This window comes from Papio anubis, chromosome 2 (assembly GCF_008728515.1).
Source record: "Papio anubis isolate 15944 chromosome 2, Panubis1.0, whole genome shotgun sequence".
NCBI lineage: Eukaryota > Metazoa > Chordata > Mammalia > Primates > Cercopithecidae > Papio > Papio anubis.
In genome coordinates, this window is record NC_044977.1 from 193441308 (window position 1) to 193465322 (window position 24015).

Here is a 24015-nt window from a genome sequence, read left to right on the forward strand (position 1 = left end):
ATGGCTTGAGGGGCAGGAGTTTGAGACCAGTCTGGGCAACATACTAAGACCGGCATTGCTACAAAAAAAATTTTTTAAAAATAGCTGGGCGTGTGATGGCTTGAGCCCAGCAGGTCAAGACTGCAGTGAGCAATGATGGCAGGATTTTGTTTTTGTTCCCCTAATAGCACACTGATTTTAGTGCCTTTAGATCAGCCTGATAGGCTCATTGTCATCATAGTTTCAGAGGCCAGGTCCTAAATGTCAGACATTCACTACTTTTGCCAGTTTTAGTTTCAGACACAAAGATGAGTTACAGAGACTTGAACAATGAAATCTGTTTTAGAAAAGGATAAATAGTAAACTACAAGAATTAACACTGATAACAGTGAGGAAGTCGTACTTTTTTGTTGTTTTTTTAAGCATTAAAAAGGGGTTTCGTATTTTTCTTAAAAATAAAAAAACCAGAATTTTTATTTCTGTGTTAAAATTACTTCATTGATTGAAAATAAGAGCAGGTGTGCTTTATAAATACAGTTACCAGGTTCTGTAGTATTCTAGATTTCTGTTGATAAAATGGCTGTGTGTGAGAAAGGATCTCAGTTTACATGTATCTTGTTTTAATCACGGTGGTAACGAAGATAATAGTTGTTCATGTTATAAAGAAATGATACTGTTTGAAAAGTGATCTCAGTTAACTATTGTTATTGGCTGACATAGTGATACCACATGAAACATGAGTTGGAGGTGGCAGATTTTCCTCTGGTTTCACTTAATGACTTGGGCGTAGGTTTACAAAATGCAGCTACTCCTTCAATGCTGACTAGGCGGTTTGCTGCTGATTAGTAGAAAGCTACATTTACAATAAAAATTTCATTTGTTTTTTATTCATCTGTTTGTCTTTTTATTGAAGAGTTTTTTTCTGTTTTCTTTTTTGGATCAGGGTTCCAGTTGAGCCATCTTCTCTCTTGTCACTATCAGCAAGTCACAATCAGGTAATTTTTAGTAGTTATGTTTATTTAGTTTTGCTTTTTAAACTAAGATGATTATTTTTTTCTTTTATAATACTTAAATTGCCATTAATTGCCAGATATATTTAAGCATTACCAGCTGTCTCAGTTAATATAACATATGTACGTGATACTTGCTAACAGTGTTTTTGGACACTAGATAGAAAATCTTTACCTTCGTGATAGCTTTATAGTATTAGGTTGGTACAAAAGTAATTGCAGTTTCTCCCATCACTTTCAATGGCAGAAACCACAATTACTTTTGTACCAACCTAATGTATATAAGAACGGTGCAAAGATGGGAAAAGATTGGCAATAAACACATGTAAGAAATGCTAGATGACTTCAAAGCAAAAGTTGCCTGGGTCAACAGTAGTTCCCTGAATTGACAGGGAATATTGGTAAAGTGATCCTTGTTTTTACTCTGATATGCACAATAACGCTTTGGGTCCAGCTGTCACATACAGACCTGGAACTTCATCGGAGAAGGGAGCAGTTAGTAGAGCGCACTCGGAGAGAGGCTCAGCTCGCTGCCCTGCAGTATGAAGAGGAGAAAATAAGGACCAAGCAGATCCAGAGAGATGCTGTCCTGGACTTTGTCAAAGTGAGTCCTTTGGTGACACTGTTCACGCTGCTGAGAGGTGAAGTGCTTATTTGTTTGGCCAAGCCTGTTGGTTTTTATTGTCAATTAAAATGTCAACCATTTTTCTCTCTATAAGGAATCTTGACTAAATAGAGTGTCTCTTTTACTTGTGTCTATCTGCATAAGGACGATGGAAGTGATTATCTTATTTTACCTGTATTACTTACTTTTTGTTCTGAAATCATTTTTTTTCATAATTAAATAATTGTTTGTAATTTTGTTTACTTAATATCTGTCTATCATTTATCTGTAAACTCCATGAAGATAAGAACCATGTCTGTTTTACTTACTACTGTATCCCTAGACCTTAGCAGGTTTTAGCTCATAGTAATCGTCAATAAATATTTGTTGAATGATTAAATGAATTATTCTTGTCCTCTAAAGACTTTCCTGTATTTCATACTTTAGAGACCATCTTCTTTAAGTACCATGCATATGTCTGTTTTACCTGATAAATTATTTTTTTCTGAATGTATCAGACCCTTGGTGATGATGTTTAACTCTTTCTTACCTGATTCCTCTTCATCCAACAAGTTCCCTTGTCTATTATTTTCTATCAAGATGTAGGCAAATCTGGCGGGGTATGGTGGCTCACGCCTGTAGTCCCAGCACTTGGGAGACCAAAGTGGGCGGATCACCTGAGGTCAGGAGTTTGAGACCAGCCTGGCCAACATGGCAAAATCCTGTCTCAAGTGAAATAAAAAAATTTAGCTGGGCGTGGTGGTGCATGCCTGTAATCCCAGCTAACCAGGAGGCCGAAGTGGGAGAATTGTCTGAGCCCAGGAGGCAGAGGTTGCAGTGAGCTGAGCTGAGATCACCACCACTACACTCTATGCAGCCTGGTCGGCAGAGTGAGACTCCATCTCAAAAAAAAAAAAAAAATGTAGGTAAATCTTTTGACCAATAGCAAAAATACTAAAATTAATATTCCTACAACCAGAAGTTCACAAAGGTACCTCTCTTAATCCCTCCCTCAGAACCTTCCATCTGCCCTGAGATGTTTCTTTTCGTGCCTTTTCACCCCTCGTAAGAACATTAATGTGCTGATGGCCATGTTCTCCTGGCCTCCTTTATCTCTGTCATTGTCTTTTTGTGCAAGTCATCTAATACCCACATACTGTTTCTCCTAATTTGTCCAACCATTTCTCTTTCCCTTAAATCCCTGCTTGATTTGTTACTACATAAAAATTTTTTATATAGTTCTTTTGAAACTAATGAAAATACTTCATTGGTTTATTCTTCTTAGGTCATTTGGAGGTGTTCAGGTTTCATAGATGAGGAAGCTGCAGGTGTAGGAAAATTAAGCAATGTAGTCATTTATAGTAAATTCCTTTTCATAATCAGGAGGCAAACCTAGACTTCTGAAAGCCTAACTTTGTTCGTCCATTTGACTTGAAAGACCTTTATGGAATGCTGGTTGTACAAGGAATATAAAGATGCATAAAACACAAGCCCTGCCCACCAGGCACAGCTTAGACCTTATCAAAGAAAAAAACAGAAAATAAGACAGCTTGTAATAAAAGTGCTTGTTTTATATTCAAGACAATAGAAGACTTAGAGAACAAGTATCTTCAGAATTGACCTCAAAAAGAAATGATACGGGACCCTGAAGAATGAATATGTAGGATATAGCCAGGAAGAATAGACTGGATGATGGTGTAAAGGGGGGTTCGATCTAGGCTGAGGAAATCTAAACAGGATGGGAACTAGGAGTGACCTTGTATGATTTGTAGATTTAAAATAATGGTACTTGCAGGAAATACCAGCTGGCCTAGAGAGTTTGTATTGAAGACTTACGGGAAAAATGAATTATTGAGATGATGATAATACTTAAAACTTATTGAGTGCTTATTATGTACCAGGCACTATTTTAAGTACATTATATATATTTACTCATTTAATTCTCCAGCAATCTCTTTAGGTACCATTTTTTTCTTTTTATGAACAAGCTCAGAGAGAATAGCAGTTTACTAAGATTAAATACTCAGTAAGTGGCAGGATTAAAATCCTATTATTAGAACAAGGCAGGTTGGCTCCAAAGCCTGTTTTGTGAGCACAGTCCATGCTGCCTCTCGGTAATAATGGTTAACACTGAATCCTAAATGCTGTTCTATGTGCTTTGCATAAATGAACTCATTCAGTTTGCCTTCTACAGAAGTCACACAGCTAGTAAGAGATAGTCAACTTGTAGAGAGTCTTGATTAAATGTCAGATTAGTGTTGGATCTTGATCTGTTAAGTAAAAGAGAATGCTGAGTTTCAAAGCAGGAAAAAGACAAGAGAGAGACTTCTGAAAAACGAATGTACTCGTGTTAGAATCGGTTAGGAAGAAAGAGACTAGAAAGAGGAAACTAAAGAAGAGAGAAACTGCAATAGTTAGACTAGGGTGTGAAATACGGCATAAAAACCAGATGGCTTCTGAGGGTACTAAGGGTCGGCAGTATTGCACAGAGACAAGAGCCTAAGTTCAGAAATTTCTGAATTTGAGTCCAGCTTTGCCACTTGCTGTGTGCTTGACTTTTAGAAAGTTGCTGAGCCATTTTATGCCTTTAGCTTCCTCCTGTGTGTGATATTTAACTATGAAATATTAACTATTTCAGAATTACTATGGATATACTTAATGCTTAATACTAGTATGGTAGATGCTATATCCCCTATTACTATCATAAAATGGATTTGCTGAATTACCTGTAAGAGAGATGATGAATAAATCACTGAAGAGGGTGAAAGAAAAGAAGCTCCCAAGGCAAGGTTTGGAGGCTAAAAGAATGGTTTCAAATGAGGGTCTCGCATTGTGGAAAGAACGCAGGCTCTGCAGTTGGAAGACAGGCGCAAACCTCAGTTGTGCTACTTATGAACTTGGAGACCTTGCACGTGCCGCATAGCCTCTCCTCGATTTTCTCATCTCTAAATGAATATGATGATGATATTTTATCTCACACAGTAGAAGAATCACTGAGATACTGTGTACACAGTGACGTGGTAGAGTACGTTGTAAAGCAGGGACCACAGCAATGCTATCATGTTATTATTAGATGATTAGATATCACACATTGGAGAAAATAGCCAGTTAGTATGGGACATTGTGAGTTTGTTTTTGAATATGTCAGATATGAGGTGGAGTGGGGTTTCCAAGTAGAGTTTCCACAGGCAGTTGAAAACACAAACCTGAGATTTGCTTCTAGCTAAAGTTATTACCATTCGAGTGATACTGAAGCCATTAGAGGGAGAGAATAAGTTCACTGAGAGAAGGTCAGTATTCTGATTGTAAACGTGTTTCTGTAGGTATATGTATAGTTTTTAAAATTTCTAACTAAACATGTTCTAACTAGTAAATCTAGAAAAATGCTATATACAAGAGGTAGAAAAATTAATGTGAGTGATTATTTTAGTAAATGTAATTTTTTATTTTCTGTGTTCCAGACTCTAACCAGCTTCCTTTTTTGGGGGGTTTTGGGGTTATATAGCAAAAAGCATCACAAAGTCCACAAAAACAGCAGCCCCTCCTAGATGGTGAGGTAAGTTGATGTAATCACCTTTTCTTTGAAATTGATTATTTTTGCAATGCAAATGAAATGTTTACATGTAATTATCATCTTTTCAGTGCTTTTTGAATATTGCCACTTTTCTTTTTCCCCCTCACAAAATTCTGCTTATGAGGGAGGTGATACAAGCCAAGGAGTTTATTAGAATCTATGGATCAAGGCTTTTTTCAGCTATACACATCCATTAGAGATTATGTTTCCCTCCCTGACCCCCACCAGAGGCACCATCCCCCTCCTCCATTTTTGAAGCGTGGTGTGTAGAGTCCTAGGAGCTTTACCTGGTACAGGTAAATGGAGCGGCTGCTGAACAAAAAAAGACTCTTACATAGTATTTCAGATTCAGTGATATCAGTGATAACACTTATTTTATAATATCAAATAGTACATTTTTGTTACAGATTAACAGAAAATAAATCACTTAACCTTTGAAAAATCTACACACCTGTTTTGATCTGTTAAAGTGAAGCTTTTACTAAATGTTTTTATTGTAGTTGGCTTTCTCATTAACCATTTTCCCTTTAAAAGCCTTCCAGTTTTTTCTTTCTTTTTTTTTTTTGTTCCTCTCTTTTTCTTTTTTTTGAGACGGAGTCTCACGCTGTCACCCAGGCTGGAGTGCAGTGGCGCGATACTGGCTCACTGCAACTTCCACCTCCCGGGTTCCAGTGATTCTCCTGCCTCAGCCTCTGAGTAGCTGAGATTACAGGCGCCCACCTCCATGCCTGGCTAATTTTTGTATTTTCAGTAGAGACAGGGTTTCACCGTGTTGGTCAGGCTGGTCTCGAACTCCTGACCTTGTAATCCTCCCGCCTTGGCCTCCCAAAGTGCTGGAATTTCAGGCATGAGCCACTGCGCCTGACCCAGTTTTTTCAATTTATGATCATTACCTCCTTGAAAAATGCATAAAAGCGTTGTTTCATGTGAATTTTGACTTTGCTTTTCATAAAATAAGTTATTTGAAAACCTAACACCTGGGGCTTTACAAGTAGCAATTTTCTGTGTTTTTAAAGCACAAGAGTTTCTGGTAAGGGAAAGTGTATTGTTTGAAATGCTTTCAGTTGTCCATTATAAAGGTTTTTTAAAGCACAAGTGTTTCTGGTAAGGGAAAGTGTATTGTTTGAAATGTTTTCAGTTGTCCATTATAGAGGTTTTTAAAAAATTTTATCATAGAACTACTTCTAATTTTTTTTGTGTTAGAACATTGTATATTTGTATAATACCTGAAAGATTGACTCCAGCCTGTTCAGCTGTGTTTTCTTCACCTGGTAGTAATTCTAACACATTTTTGACAACCAAAGTTTGATAAATTTAATATACGTTTTCTTTTTTACCCAATATTTCCTTCTTGATGATTGTTTTCAAGTAATTCATTCTCAAGAAAACTAAAGCTCCACAGGAAAAGAACATAAACAGTTCTAAAAATTGTAATCGTACTTTTCATTTTGCTTGAGAAAGAAAATGAAGAGATACTTAGACTAGAAATTATGACCCCTGGGCTACTGGTCTGTCACTGGCTCACTAAATGACTGCAGGTTCTTTATGTTATTGTTACGTCTCTCTCCAGCTTTCTGCTCCCTCCTTGCTTTGGAAGGTTTTAGGCAGTAAGATCCGATTTGAAGTTGTTTAAACTCTGGGAGAAAATCAGTACTCAGAACCAGCTTACTGACTATTATAGTGCGTGAATTCCAGATGATTGTGAATGTGGTCCTCTATGTCAGCATCTTCAAAAGTATGTCTTAATATGTCTCTTTCCTTGTGTGTGTATTCGTGAAATACGTCACACGTGTGCGTAGTTTGTTTTTGACATTGCTTCATTTTTCTCACCTCTCCAGTGCCCCTTCCCATCCAGAAGGTCTCAGCACACTGATGATAGTGCCTTGTTAGTGGTAAGAGTTTCGCACAAAATGGAGTTTTACGTTTCTGTGTTTAGAGATTAAAGGATAGCTCTTGTACTTTTTATTCAGAAACTATATCTAAATACCATAAAACATGATGAGCATCATTACTAAATGCTTTATAAAGAACTAAACCATTTTCCCACATGACTATTTGTGACTGACCCAGTGTTTCAAAGTCAGAGTCCTGCGGCTCATGTCTTCATCAGGGCCACCAAGAGTCAAACATTTGCATTGAGAACCATATTGGCTTTGTGTGTGTGCTGGGGACAGAGGCATAACGTAATATTCATGTTTTAAATGTGTCTAATTCCAGGAGCACTTACTTTATTCATCATTAATTTGGCGCATGGGTCACCTGTATGTTAAGGTGGCCCATGACACTGATTGCACAACTGTGTATTTGACATCCTATTTTATTATGTATTTTCAGCTACAGAAAATCCTTCACTTTGGTTTTAAATACTTACATCTCAAGATTATTCCTTCATGTTCATTTTTTAAACTTAAGGAAACATTAACTGCTGATCATGTTTAACACTGGTTTACTTTTATTGCCTGTTTCATCAGCTGAAAATGAGTATAAGATGGAAAGTTTATTTAAAGCCTTACTTTTATTAGCCTTGCGAGAGAATTCTAACCGTTTATAGAATTTCTTTCCCCATCATGTTTTATGTTATTTTTTTCGTAGTAGTGCGGTTCAGAAGTCTAGTATCTACAGCAGTTCTGTCTCGTGCTAGTAACTGCTGCCAGGCTGCATACTACTGCATGAGCTGCATGCTTCAGCATGACATTCCTGTTACACAAGCTTCCATGGTCTGTTCACATTTCTGTGTATTCTGCAATCTTCATTTCCTTTGAGATGGATAAAACACCTTTTAACTGGGCAGTCTTATAGGTGAATACAGTCATCAGACTCTAGAGTTTTAGTGTAAGTGAATTGGCCTAAGAAGCGAATAACAAGTTAAAAATTAGACAAATACTGAGAGCCTCCGATGATCCAAACACTTACCAAAATTATCTCGTTTGTTCCTCACAGCAACCTTAAGAGTGAAAGTTAAATTTAGCACGTTTTTACAGATGATTTCTGAGGCCCAGAATGTGGCTTGTCCAAGGTCGCATAGATAGTAAGTGCAAGGCTGGGAATCCACATCTGTCTGGCTGATGGGAGGACCTGCATTCAACACCGGGCTGTAGCTGGAAACCGTTTAGGAAACTGAAGGGTTAATAACACATGTAATAAGTGGTATAAGTCTGAGTCCAAGACTCTTTTGTCAAGGAAATAGTGGAATTTAGAAAAACAACAACAGCAAAATCCCCTTAGTGTGTAACTTGAAATTCCCTTCAGCCATTTGTCAAAACACATTCCCTTATGTTTTAGCTACCAGTATTCATATCTGATCCTCTAAATTAGATGGCCTTTAAAAGCAAGGAATTTCTTCTAAGTATGATGACCTTTAAAAGCACATCTCACATTTCTTTGTATGCCAAATAATGTCCAACCAACACTGTGCAAAAAGAGTCATATTTTAAATAAAACCTCATCTTATCAAAACTATGCTTCCTATTGCTTCGAGTGGAGTCTAAATGTGGCCTCGAAGCTCCTTCGTGCTCTTGTCTACTGCTTCCATCTCCAGTCTCCTCTCTGGGCTCTTGCTATACCAACATTTTTCCAACTCTTCAAATATCATAAGCCCTTTCCCATCTCAGACCTTTGCAAATGCTGTTTCTTTTACATAGAATGCCTTTTCCTCCCTGCATATACCCCTTGATTAATTCCTGTTCATCTCTCAGGTATTTGTTTGAGTGTCCCATCTTTAACATGGCTTTTCTGCAGCCCACTGCCCTTACGTCAGCCCACAGCTGGACAGTTAAATAAACTGACAGGAGCTCCAGTACATTTGATGAAAAGGAGGCCCAGGAAGTATACTTGGTGTGTTACTGTTGTCACAGCAGTTTTTTTAAAATCATGGTACTTTTATTTGGGTGTTTATTATTTTTTATTTTTATTTTATTTTTAATTTTACTTTTTTAAAAATTTTTATTTATTTATTTAATTATTTTGTGACAGAGTCTCCCTCTGTTGCCCAGGCTGGAGTGCAGTGGCATGAACATGGTTCCTTGAAGCATCAGCCTCCTGAGTAGCTGGGACTACAGGTGCTCGTGCCACACGTGGCTAATTTTTAAATTTTTTGTAGAGTCAGGTTCTCACTGTGTTGCTCAGGCTGGTCTCTAACTCCAGGGCTCAAGCAATCCTCCTGCCCCAGCCTCCCAAAGTGCTGAGATTACAGGCATGAGCCACTGTGCCCAGCTTGTTTACTCTTTTATCTCTTTTCTTTTGGACTACTGGACTATAAGCTTCATGAGCACAAGGATGTTTTATTTTGTCTTAATATACTTAATTTACTCCATCCCTACCACCATTCCTGGGATATATTAGGTGGTCAGTAAATATTTCCTGAATGAACACATAAATTCTATGTATCTACTGGTTATTATATTGTTTCATGATGAAAAGGTCTGATGAATGATATCCTAAGGTAAATGCTGAATTTGATCTAAAGACCTTGAAACATATGATTTGAAATAAAGATTTATAACAGCTAATACCAGTTACACTGACATTCGCTTTGGGCTGCCCCTCAAGCTCCTGTTGCTTTCGTCTGTATCAGGTCTCATGAGGCTCATTTTACCTCTTCTTCATCCACTCCTAGTTTTCCTTTTCATCTTTGACATTGACAGTCGTTCCAGTACCTCTGATTAAAAAGTAGGCCCAGGCAATCTAAACCCCAGAAGCATACACAGTGTGTTACCATTGTCACAGTTGTGTTCTGTGGTATATTTTTATCTTCACTATTTGCTGCCTTAAGATAGATTTTGTGATACATGTAATACATTGTGTGTTAACATGCTTCTTTTGTCAAATAAAAATGTTAATTCTCATTAAAAATACGGTCGTATTTATTTTATTGACCATATACATACCTTTTCCTAAACACCCATTTGTTTTCTTGTTCATTTATCTCATGGTTTAGAAATTTGTTGTCCTAGTTTAAATTTTTTTAAATTACTTATAAAGACTTCACTATTTTTAAGCTCTTGGCATTTTGTTGTTTTAATAGGTAAAACCTTACCCAGTGCCCTTTGTGACAGTGTTGTCTTCTCTGATTTCCAGTCTCCGTGTGGCAAAGGAGAAAAATTGTCATGTTTTGAGCATCTCTTACCTGTAATCAAAATTCTATATAATAAATACCTTAAAATTTTTTCTTTTTAATTGACAATAATTATATATATACAATCTAACTATATCTCCAGTATATCTAACCAGCTGTATGTTGGTTGGTGAAAGATAAAAGATTCGAAGAAAAAGGAAATTCCACCTTCCTCTCTTACAGTCAGTGGGAGTTTCACAGAGGCAGAGATGAAATGCCGGTTCCTCCTTCAGGCTGATGCAGAATCCCCACATCCTCATTATATCTAATTTGGATTAATGTTGAAAAAATATTGTTTTTATTCATACCAGTTCTGCTTGGTTAAAATCCCCCATGATAGGAACAGGACTCATTTGTTTCAAGGCTACTATGCTAAAATTGTTGATGTTCTGTTTTATTTCTGCATAAAATCATTTTTAGTAAACCATGCCTCCCATTTCTTGATTAGTGTGGCATGAGGTACTGAGACTATCCTGAATTACACAAGTGGAAAAACTGTGTTGATGGGTTTTTGTCCCCCAAGTGTTCTCTTTCTGGCCTGTCAGTAGCTTAGTAAACCACTGGAAAGACTGTCCGTGACCTTTCCTTTTCTCATTTAACTGACAGTTGCTAATATCAGTGCTGCCTTCTGTTTCTTCTCTTTCTCATTTGAAATGCAGTCGCTGTCAGGTTTGAATCAAGTGGGTTGTGCTGCTCCCCTGCCTCATTCTTCTGCCTTCACGCCTCTTAAGGTATCTCTTGTTATTGTAATTCACCAGGAAGTTTGGGGAGGGGGTACATATAAGGCCTTGAATTTTTCAGTGAATTGATCTAACAATCTGAAATATAGGATCATATAAATATACCTGTTTATGAAACTGTTTGAGTTTAACGTTGATTTCCCTTGAAATTGTTTGAAAGTTTTACGATGCTAGAGACAGTCACAGAGCTCATATTAATTCTTTGTATTCAGATTCTGTTTGATGTGTCATTCTGATTTTTTTATCAAAGGTTTTTTTGTCGTGAGTTATTTCACTTTGGTTAGCATATAATATAATATCGAATTAACTCTGTCGTCTAATGTGCATGCAAAATAATGTGAGTCCAAAAACACTATCACCACCAAACCTCTACCATAGGGTTAACCAATTATGGCCCCAAGGCCACTTGTTTTTTTAAATAAAGCTTTATTTTTATATAACCAATCCCTTGTGTTTATGCATCGCCTATGGCTGCTTGCATAGTAAACAGCTGAGGTGGAATAATTGTGACCAAGATCATATACCTGCAAGCCTAAAATATGTAGAGTCCGGCCCTATAAGAAAAAAATCGCAACCCCCTGCTTTTTTCAACAATAATGTCGTAAGAGATGATACATTCCACCTTCTGGAAAAATTTAAACTCTAAAAATTAAAACCTGCAGTATTTTATATTTTGAAGGCCTCTAGGAGTGGTAATTCCTTATTTGTTGTCACTGGATATGTACAAAATGATGAACAGTTCTCACTGTCAAGAAGTCCTTTGTCTAACTTACAACTGTCCTTTTATACTTTGTTTCTTTTCAGAGTGGAGCTTTTATACTTTGTTTCTTTTCAGAGTGGAGATTTTCTAGTTATTTAGCATTTTTTAGTGTAAGAAATGTAAGAATTTAAAAACAATTACGATGCCATCCTTAGCTTCTTCCTCAATAAACTCAGATCCTTTTACATGCCTTTCCCAGCCTGTTAATCTTTAATGAATTTTCACAAGTTCTCTGCCCTCCATTCTGGCTTCATGGTCCACAACTAGAAATACATCCCTCATTAGAGCTTGCTCATTTAGGGCAATTTTTAAATTTTTGATCTTCATTTTGCCCAGTATCCACTGTAATTCTCAAATGTTTTTATTATACCTCTTTTATGTGTTGAGACAGGGTCTTGCTGTGTCTCCCAGGCTGGATCCTCCCACCCTAGCCTCCTGAGTAGCTGGGAATACAGATGTGCACCACCATGCCGGGCTAATTTTTTAAGTTTTTGTAGAGACAAGGTCTCACGGTATTGCCCAAGCTGGCCTCAAACTCCTGGGCTGAAGAGATCATCCTGCCTCAGCCTCCCAAAGTACTAGGTGTCAGCCACTGTGCCCAACCGCCTTCAACTTCTCAGTGACACTTATTTTCCTCATGTTGTATTCTTTATTTTTTCCTGAAAATTTAATTTTGGTGTTTGAATATTTTTACTTGTCTAATGTACCAGAATACTTTCAAATTGTTGCATTGAGCCAGGCACACTGGCTCACACCTGTGATCCCAGAGTTGGGAGCCTGAGGAGGGGGGACTACAGTTGAGGCCAGGAATTCAAGGCTGCAGTAGCTGCGATCACACCACTGCACCCCAGCCTGGGACAGTGCAAGACTGTGTCTCTAAAAACATTAAAACCGAATTCTTGTATCATGCCCTTTTTTTTTTTTTTTAGTTTTTAATTTTTGTGGGTACATAGCAAGTATGTATATGGGGTTCATGAGGTATTTTGATATAGGTATACAATGCGTAATAATTACATCAGGTAAACGGGCTGTCCATCACCTCAAGCATTTATCCTTTGTGTTACAAACAATCCAGTTATACTCCTTTAGTTATTTTTAAATGTACAATTAAATTATTGACTATGATGACCATTTTGTACTATCAAATGCTGGATCTTATTCTTTTTATTTTTTTTGGACCCATTAACTATCCCCATTTCCTCCTGCCACCCTCCCGCTACCCTTCCCAGCCTCTGGGAACCCTCAGTTTAGTCTGCATCATGTTTTTTTTAAATGCTGACCCCAACTTTTTTTTTTTTTTGAGACGGAGTTTTGCTCTTGTTGCCCTGGTCAGAGTGCAATGGCACGATCTCGGCTCACTACAACCTCTGCCTCCTGGGTTAAAGCGATTGTCCTGCCTCGACCTCCTGAGTAGCTGAGATTATAGGCGCCCGCCACCAAGCCCGGCTAATAACCTCAACTTTATAACAACTGTAAATCTAAGAAACCTTCTCTGGTTATTATTGAACATACGCTACATACTGGATGCCTCCTGAAAATCTTTATAATTCTCTTCCATATTAATCCTTTGCTAGCCTTTCTCAACTGGGATCCTTATTGGAACAACACAGAAAATTGTTTCAGAAACTTTTTTTCAAAATTATCTCAAAGAAGGTACATAACTAGCACCATTCTAGTTGTATGGGAGAGAAGGTAACTTGTACGCCGTGAATACCTTCAGGCATTGTGGCTTATTCAGAGTAATAACTGAGAATTGTTTTGACTGTGCCAAAAGCCGTGTGATCCAGACAGACCACATTGTCTTGTTCTATGGTGACTGTCATGTGAGATTAAATAGAAAACTTTATTAGACTTTAGATAAGTCTTTTTTTCTATCAGACCTGCTGTATTGTCAAATGATTATTTTAAAAGATTTATTCTTTATTTTTTAGTTTCTGTATTACATTCACAGCAGTTATACATTATACTTATGAATTTATTTCTTTTATTGCTTAGCCAGGCGTAAAAGTTGAGTTTGTATCAGTTTCTGAGGTTTTCTTTCCGTTGCCTAAATTCTCTAGTGAGAGATTATTTCTTAACCTTTTTTTGCTCTCCAGTTTTCTAGGAGTTCCCAAATGTAGTTAATGGCCTCACAGTGATTTATGCTAATTATTTTGGTATCCTAGAATGCAAGTCACTTAGATTTACAGCTTTAATAAAAATACATTTCAGAAACCATTTTTACAGGTCTCCTCTATTCTGGCTTTGTTTTCATCATATCCAGTTGTGTATTATTTGTTGCTGTTTTTGGTTTTTTTTCCTTTGAGATGGAGTCTTGCTCTGTCACTCAGGCTGGAGTGCAGTGGTGAGATCTCGGCTCACTGCAACCTCCGCCTCCCAGTTTCACGTGATTCTCTCACCTCAGCCTCCCGGGTAGCTGGGATTACAGGCACACGCCACCACACCTGGCTAATTTTTGTATTTTTAGTAGAGATGGGGTTTTACCATGTTGGCCAGGCTGGTTTCAAACTCCTGACCGCAGGCAATCCACCCACCTCTGCCTCCCAAAGTGCTGGGATTACAGGTGTGAGTCACTACACCCGGCCTGTTGCTGTTTCAAACCGAAGGGTGAGAACGTTCGCTGCCCTTCAGTGTTGTTCGTTGTTTGTTTCAGCTCTTCTTTCTCATCTAATAAAGTCGCCTATTAACTTTCTCCTTTTACTCCTTAATAAGTTTAAATTTCCAGTCTGTGTCCTATAAATAAGTGTTTTTTAAGTTTTGGGAAATATTTTTTCCTCCATGTCTAGAATAATCTGTACCTTGAATGTTTCTCTTTTTGTGTTATTGGTCCTTGAACATATCTTTGTTTAACCAACTTTCTACTTGTTCACAGCCCTTGAAAATAAACATAGTCTTTTGCTTCCTCATAAAGATATCTGGCTTTGCCTCATTTACCTGTTCATTCCTCTTATCAGTTTCTGTCACTCTTGTTTGAATTATATTTCTTATTTAAATTTCCATTTTTTCTCAACACCTGGAACTTAGTTTACTTGCATCTGTAAACCCGATGAACGTGTCTTTTTCACTTAAGATGTGAACACACTGCCTTACTCACGAGCGCAGCTCACCCAGAACTTAGCTTACTGGCATCTGTAGCCCTGACAGACATGGCTTTTTCACCTAAGACGTGAGCGCTCTGCCTTACGAGCGCAGCTCACAGTTTAAATCTTAGTTCTCAACCTGTGATATCAAAGTAAGGAATTGTTACCAGAAAATTGTCTGCAGGTGAGTCTTAAGAATTTTCTCAATAGGCCGGGCGCGGTGGCTCAAGCCTGTAATCCCAGCACTCTGGGAGGCCGAGACGGGCGGATCACGAGGTCAGGAGATCGAGACCATCCTGGCTAACGCGGTGAAACCCCGTCTCTACTAAAAAAAAAAATACAAAAAACTAGCCGGGCGCGGTGGCGGGCGCCTGTAGTCCCAGCTACTGGGGAGGCTGAGGCAGGAGAATGGCGTCAACCCGGGAGGCGGAGCTTGCAGTGAGCTGAGATCCGGCCACTGCACTCCAGCCCGGGTGACAGAGTGAGACTCCGTCTCAAAAAAAAAAAATAAAATAAAATAAAAAAATAAATAAATAAAGAATTTTCTCAATAGATGGCCTTGGTTTATTTATTTATTTATTTTTAGCAGTTAAAATTATTTGTCATCATTAATGTATCTGACTCAACTCTAAGTAGCGATGTAAGAGTTCTGAAAATATTGAAGCCAATGGTGGGGAAAGCATGGGAGCAGATGTGTATGTTTGTGTTAGTTTTAGGGTCATTATGTCCAGAAATGTGCCTTAGTTGTATCATAAAGTTATAATATATTTAGATTATATTTCAAGGCAATTAGATATCAAGGCCTAAAAAACTGTTAATGTTATTCTAGCTTTTTGTTTGTTTGTTTATTTTGAGACAGAGTTTTGCTCTGTCGCCCAGGCTGGAATGCACTATCTCGGCTCACTGCAACCTCCACCTCCGTGTTCAAGTGATTCTCCTCCCAAGTAGCTGGGACTACAGGTGCCCGCCACCATGCCTAGCTAATTTTTTTATTTTTAGTAGAGACGGGGTTTCACCATGTTGGCCAGAACGGTCTTGATCTCTTGACCACGTGATCTGCCCACCTCAGCTCCCAAAATATTGGGATTATAGGCGTGACCCATCGCGCCCTCTGGCTTTTCTTAATTGTACTCCCCTGCCAAGTCTTCAACATCTTTAACCCAGTCAACCAACATTTCTTTGTAAATTAGCTTAACTACATTTCTCTTTCTTCAGGTAAGCTTTGTAACTGTTTAGCTAGTTCTTCCTTCTTTTTACAGTTCTTTCGGTCAATCAATTGAAAATGTCTTGGACTCAAATACTAGTGTAGAAAATATATCTATCATCTCTTAAACATCTTCTTTCCTAACTGAAATTAGGGAACTGTATTACTTTTTGAAAATATTAAATTTTATTCTCCAGAGAAAAAAGTACTTTAGAAACTATTATGGAGAAATACTATTAGAAAATAAAATGTTGCTTTTTCTTTCTCATATATTTCCCAGTAACATTTTCTGTCTTAGGATGATCATTTTTCATAGTCTTAGGAAGAGCTTGTTAAATAATGGACTGTCTTTATATAAACACGACTAGGCCGGGCGTGGTGGCTTATGCCTATAATCCCAGCACTTTGGAAGGTCGAGGCAGGTGGATCACCTGAGATCAGGAGTTTGAGACCAGCCTGATCAACATGGAGAAACCCTGTCTCTACTAAAATTACAAAATTAGCTGGGCGTGGGGCACACACCTGTAATCCCAGCTACTTGGGAGGCTGAGGCAGGAGAATCACTTGAACCTGGGAGGCGGAGGTTGTGGTGAGCCGAGATTGCTCCATCGCACTCTAGCCTGGGCAGTGAGAGTGAAACTCCATCTCAAAAAAAAAAAAAAAAAAAAAAAAAGCCGGGTGTGGTGGCTCCTGTCTGTAATCCCAGCATTTTGGGAGGCCGAGGCAGGTGAATCACCTGAGGTCGGGAGTTCTAGAACAGCCTGACTAACATGGAAAAACCCCATCTGTACTAAAAATACAAAAAAATTAGCCAGGCATGGTGGTGCACGCCTGTGATCCCAGCTACTTGGGAGGCTGAGGCAGGAGAATCACTTGAACCCGAGAGGCAGAGGTTGCGGTTTGCCAAGATTGTGCCGCTGCACTCCAGCCTGGGCGATAAGAGCAAAACTCCATCTCAAAATAAAATAAAATAAAATCTTGCTTTTAAAAATACAGAATTAATTCATTTCACCAAATCCTCATTTCTTTTTCTTCTTCTTCTTCTTTTTTTTTTTTTTTCTTTTTTTTAAAGAGGGGGTCAGGCTGGGCACGGTAGCTCATGCCTATAATCCAGCACTTTGGGAGGCTGAGGCAGGTTCATCACTTGAGCTCAGGAGATTGAGACTAACCTGGCTAACATGGCAAGAGCCTGTCTCTACAAAAAATACAAAACTGGGCATGGTGATGTGCTCCTAACTACTTGGGAGGCTGAGGTAGAAGGATCACCTGAGCCTAGGAGATCATGCCATTGCACTCTAGCCTGGGTGACAAGAGTGAGACCCTGTCTCAAAAAGAGAGAGAGAGAAAGAGAGTGAGTCTCCCTCTGTCACCCAGGCTGGAGAGCAGTGGCGCAGTCATAGCTCACTGCAGCCTTTAATTGCTGGGCTCAAATAATCCTCCTACCTCAGCCTCTACAGGAACACACCACCAGGTCTGACTCATTTTTTAAATGTTTTGTAGAGACAGGGTCTTGCTATGTTGCCTCGGCTGGTCTCCTGCTCTCGAGTAATCCTCCCACCTCAGCCTCCGAAAGTACTGGGATTACAGGCACGAGCCACCATACCTGGCCCAAATTCTCATCTCTAGACTTAATTGTGAAGGAGAGTTACCTGTTTTTTGTCTTTTATAATTTCAAAATTACCATAAAAGTAGAAAGTATTTCTTCTTGAGTAACAATTATTGATATATGTCTGTTTCTCCACAGAGTGATGACAGACCTAATACTCTATTAAGTTCACCTACAACAGAAACAGGTAATAGACACAAAGGTGCACTTTACCACATCAAGATTATAATTCTTTATTCTTTTTATTTAAAAAATAATAAATAGAGACAAGGCCTTTCTATGTTGACCAGGGTGATCTCAAGCTCCTGGGCTCAAGGTGATCCTCCTGCCTTGTCCTCCCAAAGTGCTGGGATTACAGATGTCAGCCACAGCACCCTGCCAAGATTATAATTTTTTACCAAGATTTTCCTAAATTACTTGTTAGAGAGCTGCGACTGCTTTTTCTGAGATAGAAATCAGATACAGAATTGGAAACCACTGGGTTTTTTTCCCTCCATTTTTAAATTAAATTGGTTGTTCAGCTCGTCAGCCATTTGATATGAGTAAGTGAACAACAGCTAGCAGGGCCATAGGTCTGCAGGAGACTGTTCAGTACCTTAGCATTCATTCTGCCTGTATTGATACACCAAAAATAACACGACAGTGTAAAATACATACAAGCAGGCCTCCTGCTTTCATGATTACTTTTCTGTACCAGACTTTTCATTATTAAATAGGATTATTTTATATCTTTGCCATGTTTAATTTTATTTTTTACTTGCTACTTTTGTAACTTGTATGTCTGCTATTATATTTTCTTTTCATCTCCTTTAATCTCATTTTACTTTTCATGCTGATTTAGTTCATCATTCCTCCGCATATGCTTTTCCTGCTGCTATCCAGAGAAATCAGCCTCAGCGCCCTGAAAGCTTCCTTTTCCGAGCAGGTGGCAGGGCAGAAGCCAACAAAGGTAGGTGGTAGTGATTTTAAAAGCTAGGGGCGAGGGGAGGTTTGCACAATGACGCTAGCTGTTAAATGGATGCTTTTAAACTTCTACACCAGACTCTCAGCTTGGCAAAAGCATGTGTCTGTGATCTCACTGATATTAAAGCAGGAAAATCTTACCTGAATTTGTTTGGATTAGAAAGTTTCTTAGTAACACCTAAAAGCAGGTTATAGAGTGTTTGAACAAATAAAATGCTGTTTCAAGGCTTTAGAGAATGTTCTTTGTCTTGGTAATGAACTCATTCACATTTTCTATTGATAAAAGCTGTTTTCTTAAAACAATTAATTTTTTAAAAATCTACTTAAAATCTCATGTTCTTTTAGTTAATAATGACAGATTTCTCCCTGGTCCCAAAGAAGTTACCTGGGAGTGGAAACAAACATTTTAAGTCAAAAATAACGACTTTTGTCATGGTGGTGTGTGCCTGTGGTCCCAGCTACCTGGGGGGCTGGCGGGGAGGATTGCTTGAGTCCAGGAGTTCAAGGTTACAGTGAGTTATAATTAAAAGCACCACTGTTCTCCAGCTTGACCAACAGAGCAAGACTGTATCTCTTAAAAAAAAACAAAACAAAAATAAGGTCAGGCGTGGTGGCTCACGCCTGTAATCCCAGCGCTTTGGGAGGCCGAGGAAGGCAGATCACTTGAGTCAGAAGGCCAACATGGCAAAACCCTGTCTCTACTAAAAATACAAAAATTGGCTGGGCACACTGGCTCACACCTGTAATCCCAGCGCTTTGGGAGGCCAAGGCGGGCAGATCACATCAGTCAGTTCATGACCAGCCTGGCCAGCATGGTGAAACCCCATCTCTACTGAAAAGATACAAAAATTAGCTGGGCATGGCAGCAGGTGCCTGTAATTCCAGCTACTCAGGAGGTTGAGGCAGGAGAATCTCTTGAACCTGGGAGCCAGAAGTTGCAGTGGGCCAAGATGGCGCCACTATACTCTAGTCTGGGGGACAGAGTTAAGACCATGTCTCAAAAAAACTGGCCAGGCATGGTGGCAGGCGCCTGTAATCCCAGCTACTTGGGAGGCTGAGGCAGAGAGTCTCTTGAACCCAGCAGGTGGAGGTTGTAGTGAGCTGAGATTGCGCCACTGCACTCCAGCCTGGATGACAGTGTGAAACTTACGTCTCAACAAAAATTTAAAAATAGGCGAGGCGTGGTGGCACATGTGTGTAATCCTGGCACTTTGGGAGGTCGAGATAGGTGGGATCACTTGAGCTCAGGAGTTCGAGACCAGCCTGTGCAACATGGCAAAACCTGTCTCTTAAAAAAAAAAAAAAAAAAATTGGCTGGGTGCGGTGGCTCATGCCCGTAATCCCAGCACTTTGGGAGGCCAAGGCGGGCGGATCACGAGGTCAGGAGATTGAGACCATCCTGGCCAACACGGTGAAACCCCGTCACCACTAAAAATACAAAAAAAATTAGCCGGGCGTGGTGGCGGGCGCCTGTAGTCCCAGCTACTCGGAAGGCTGAGGCAGGAGAATGGCATGAAGCTGGGAGGCGGAGCTTTCAGTGAGCCGAGATTGCACAACTGCACTCCAGCGTGGGCAACAGAGTGTGACTCCATCTCAAAAAAATATATATATATATATTAGGCATGGTGGTGCAGACCTGTAGTCACAGCTACTTGGGGGACTGAGGCGGGAGGAAGGATTGAGCCCAGGAGGTTGAGGCCTGAAGTGAGTCAAGATTGCGCGACTGCACTCCGGCTTAGGTGACAAAGTAAAACCCTGTCTCAAAAAAAAACAAAAAAACACAACTTACCTTTAATGTTACCAACAGATGGATTCGCAGTAAGATTTAAAAGTCAAACTACAGATGCACTGCTGGTAAGAGTGTAAGAAAGCATGGAAGACTGTTAACAGTCAGCCTCCGTACCCTCGGATGCTGTATTTATGGATTCGACCAGTCATGGACAGAAAAGTTCAGAAACAAGACAACAATAATAAACAATGCCACAATAAAGAAATAATACAAATTATGAAATATAGTAACAGTTTGGCATTTACATTATATGAAGTAAGTAATATAGAGATGAGTTAAAGTGTAGTATAAAGGAGGATATGCATAGTTTGTATGCAAACAATACTACATTTTATATGAGTGACTTGAGGATTCACCAAGTTTGTTATGAGAGTGAGGGGCAGTTTCTGGAACCAGTTTCCCCTGGATACTTAGGGATGACTGTGTATCCTATGACCAGCAGTTTTACTTTTGAGAAATATGTACACACGTGTGCCAGAAACGTACAAAAATATTCATAGTAGCATTATTCATAAGAGCCGGAAACTGAATGTCCATCAATAGAATGGATAAGTGAATTGTCGTATATTTGTACAACGGAATACCATGTAAGCAATGAAAATGAACAAATTCCTGTATACAGCAACATGGATAAATCTCACAAACATACCATTGTTCAAAGGAAGCCAGAAACAAAAGAACACATACAATACAGCATAATTTATACAAAGTTCAAAAATGAACCAAACCAGTCAGAGTGTTAGAAGTCAGGATGCGGTTTTGAGCACTTTGGGTGCTTGTGGGCAAGGAGCACGGAAGGGGACCCTGGGATTGGTAAGACTGCATTTATAAACCTGATTGTGTTCACTTGGTGAGGAGAATTTATTGAGAACTGTGCTTACGATTTGTTTATTTTTCTGTATGTGTATTAATTTTCAATAAAAACATTTTTAAGTGGCTGTAATCAAACACAAGTAGTTGAGTCAACTGGGTAACGAACATTATGTAGTTTTCTATACTATTCTCTGTTGTGTATATTTGAAAATCTCCATAGTAAAAGCCCTTTTGAAAAGTCAATCCGGAAAGTAGGAAGCAATATAGTGTGCTTGCAGGAAAACTGTGATGAGGCAGATCTGAATGTTTTCCTAGCACTGCCACTTGCCTTTCTGTCTTACATATTAATATTTTTATAGGTCATGCTTCACCCCTTCCTCCATCTGCTGCACCTACCACTGATTCTGCAGATTCCATAACAAGACAGAATTCAAGACAGAGAGAAGAAGAGCTGGAATTAATAGATCAACTGCGTAAAGTATGTACATTGCCTTTGATTTATACTTTTTCAGTGTTACTGCTATAGACCATAATCCTGTAATCAGGTCTTGATTTGACAGATCATTTTTATTTATTTATTTTTTTAGACGGAGTCTCGCTCTGTCACCCAGGCTAGAGTTCAGTAGCGCGATCCTGGGTCACTGCAGCCTGTGCTTCCTGGGTTCCAGCAGTTCTTCTGCCTCAGCCTCCTGAGTAGCTGGGATTATAGGTGCCCATCACTGCACCCAGCTAATTTTTGTATTTTTAGTAGAGAAAGAGTTTCACCATGTTGGCCAGGCTGGTCTTGAACTCCTGACCTCAGGTGATCCACTGACCTTCACCTCCCAAAGTGCTGGGATTCCAGGCATGAGCTTCCGTGCCCGGCTGTAATTTTTAATGGAATCAACAGGTGCCATTGTGTGCCATGTTTTGTGATGAATGTAAAACACTTTACTATTAAGGAAATTCTTTTTAGCGATTTACTTAAAAAATGAGATGGCTTATTCTATAAAGCTCAGTTCCTAGCTCTACTCATTTAAAGTTTTTCCTTTTTTTTCTACTTCATGTTATAAAGAAATATCGTCAGATTAATAATTTATATGTGTGTGCACACAATATAAATACCACACTTACACCTATAGTGAGTGATTGGCTCTTGACTTTATTTTGGAATTGAAGGAGAATCTAGTTTTTTTTTTTAAATCAGAAAGTTGTAAATGAATTTTTGTTGTACTTTGTACCACTATGGCCTGGCTGCCATTCATATATATTAGATCTCCTTAGGTTAGACTTAGGATAGAGGGATGAAATGGATATTGTGGTGCTTATTTCCTTTTTATCTTGATTTCTAATTAGATTTCATTGTAACTCCCTTATGTATATGTCAATCATTCTTCAGTTAATGTATTACGTGGTTTTTGTTCTTTCAGCATATTGAGTACCGGTTGAAAGTGTCTCTGCCTTGTGATCTTGGAGCAGCTCTAACTGATGGTGTTGTTCTTTGCCATTTGGCTAATCATGTGCGACCTCGATCTGTCCCAAGCATTCACGTTCCCTCACCAGCTGTAGTAAGTCGATAATGCTAAAAAGCCTTGGCTATTCATCAGATCATTTTTGTTAAGCACAGTGGACAGACATTTCTTAAGCACTGTGCTAGATATTAAGGATACAGATATAAAGAGTCCAGTCTCTACCTTCCTGGTCTCCCTTCTACTGGAGAAGAAACAGACATGTATGCAGTGTGATAAATGTTCTAAGAAAGGCGTGTACAATGTGTGTTATAAGGATACAAAAACGGGCCACTTAACCCGCCTGGAGAGTTCAGGGAAGCCTTCCCAGAATGGGCAAAATTTGAACTAATTCTTGAAGTTTAAGAAGGAATTTTCCAGCAGTACAGAGAGTGAAGGAGGCCTTCTGGGCATAGGATTTCTAGATTCAGAAGCTAAGGAAAGTTATGGCTTACTTAAGGAATTGGTAAATTGTTCAGAATGGATCATGCACAGGGTTGTAGATAAAAATGGGAAGGGGTAAGGCTAGAGAGGTAAGCTGGGGCTGTGGTACAAAGGTCTTATGAAGCATGTCAAGAAAGTTTACCCTAGTACAGACAATGAGGAAACACTGAATTAAAGAGGGAATACCATGATTATAATTGCAGTTTAGAATGATGAATCTAGGCTGGGTGCGGTGGCTCATGCTTATAATCTTAGCACTTTGGGAGGCCGAGGCAGACGGATTGCTTGAGCCCAGGAGTTTGAGACCAGCCAGGACAATATGGCAAAACCCGTCTCTATCAAAAATACAAAAATTAGCTGGGCATGGTGGCACATGCCTATAGTCCCAGCTACTCAGGAGGCTGATGTGGGAGGATCACTTGAGCCTGGGAGTTCGAGGCTGCAGTGAGTGGTGATTGTGCCAGTGCACTCCAGCCTGGGTGAGAGAGCAAGACCCTGTCTCAAAAAAAAAAAAAAAAAAGAATTTCGTGCTAAGTGAGAAATGGATAAACTAAAGGTGGCACACTAGAAAGATGCCCCAGCCAGGCTCAGTGGCTCGTGCCTGTAGTCCCAGCTGCTTGGGAGTCTGAGGCCTGAGGATCCTATGAGCCCAGGAGTTTGAGACTAGCTTGGGTGCCATAGCAAGATCTTGTTTCTTAAAAGAAAAAGGAGAAGAGGCTGGGTGCAGTGGCTCACGCCTGTAATCCCAGCATTTTGGGAGCCCGACGCTGGTGGATCACCTGAGGTTAGGGGTTCGAGACCAGCCTGGCCAACATGGTGAAACCCTATCTCTACTAAAAATACAAAATT

General features: G+C 39.3%; 1 protein-coding gene across 11 annotated transcripts in view; it reads left to right on the plus strand.

Moving 5' to 3' along the window:
• LRCH3 (leucine rich repeats and calponin homology domain containing 3) overlaps positions 1-24015 on the plus strand; it is a 111092-nt gene that overhangs the window by 62305 nt on the left and 24772 nt on the right. For 4 of the 11 annotated variants that reach the window (XM_009198817.4, XM_021933271.2, XM_009198820.4 and 1 more), the window contains exons 11-19: positions 923-974; positions 1444-1593; positions 5099-5149; positions 7006-7059; positions 10940-11011; positions 17809-17857; positions 18512-18619; positions 21595-21713; positions 22645-22782. In XM_009198817.4, the coding sequence (XP_009197081.1) occupies positions 923-974; positions 1444-1593; positions 5099-5149; positions 7006-7059; positions 10940-11011; positions 17809-17857; positions 18512-18619; positions 21595-21713; positions 22645-22782 (793 nt within the window). The other 7 variants (XM_009198819.4, XM_009198822.4, XM_009198818.4 and 4 more) reach the window with 6 other exon arrangements.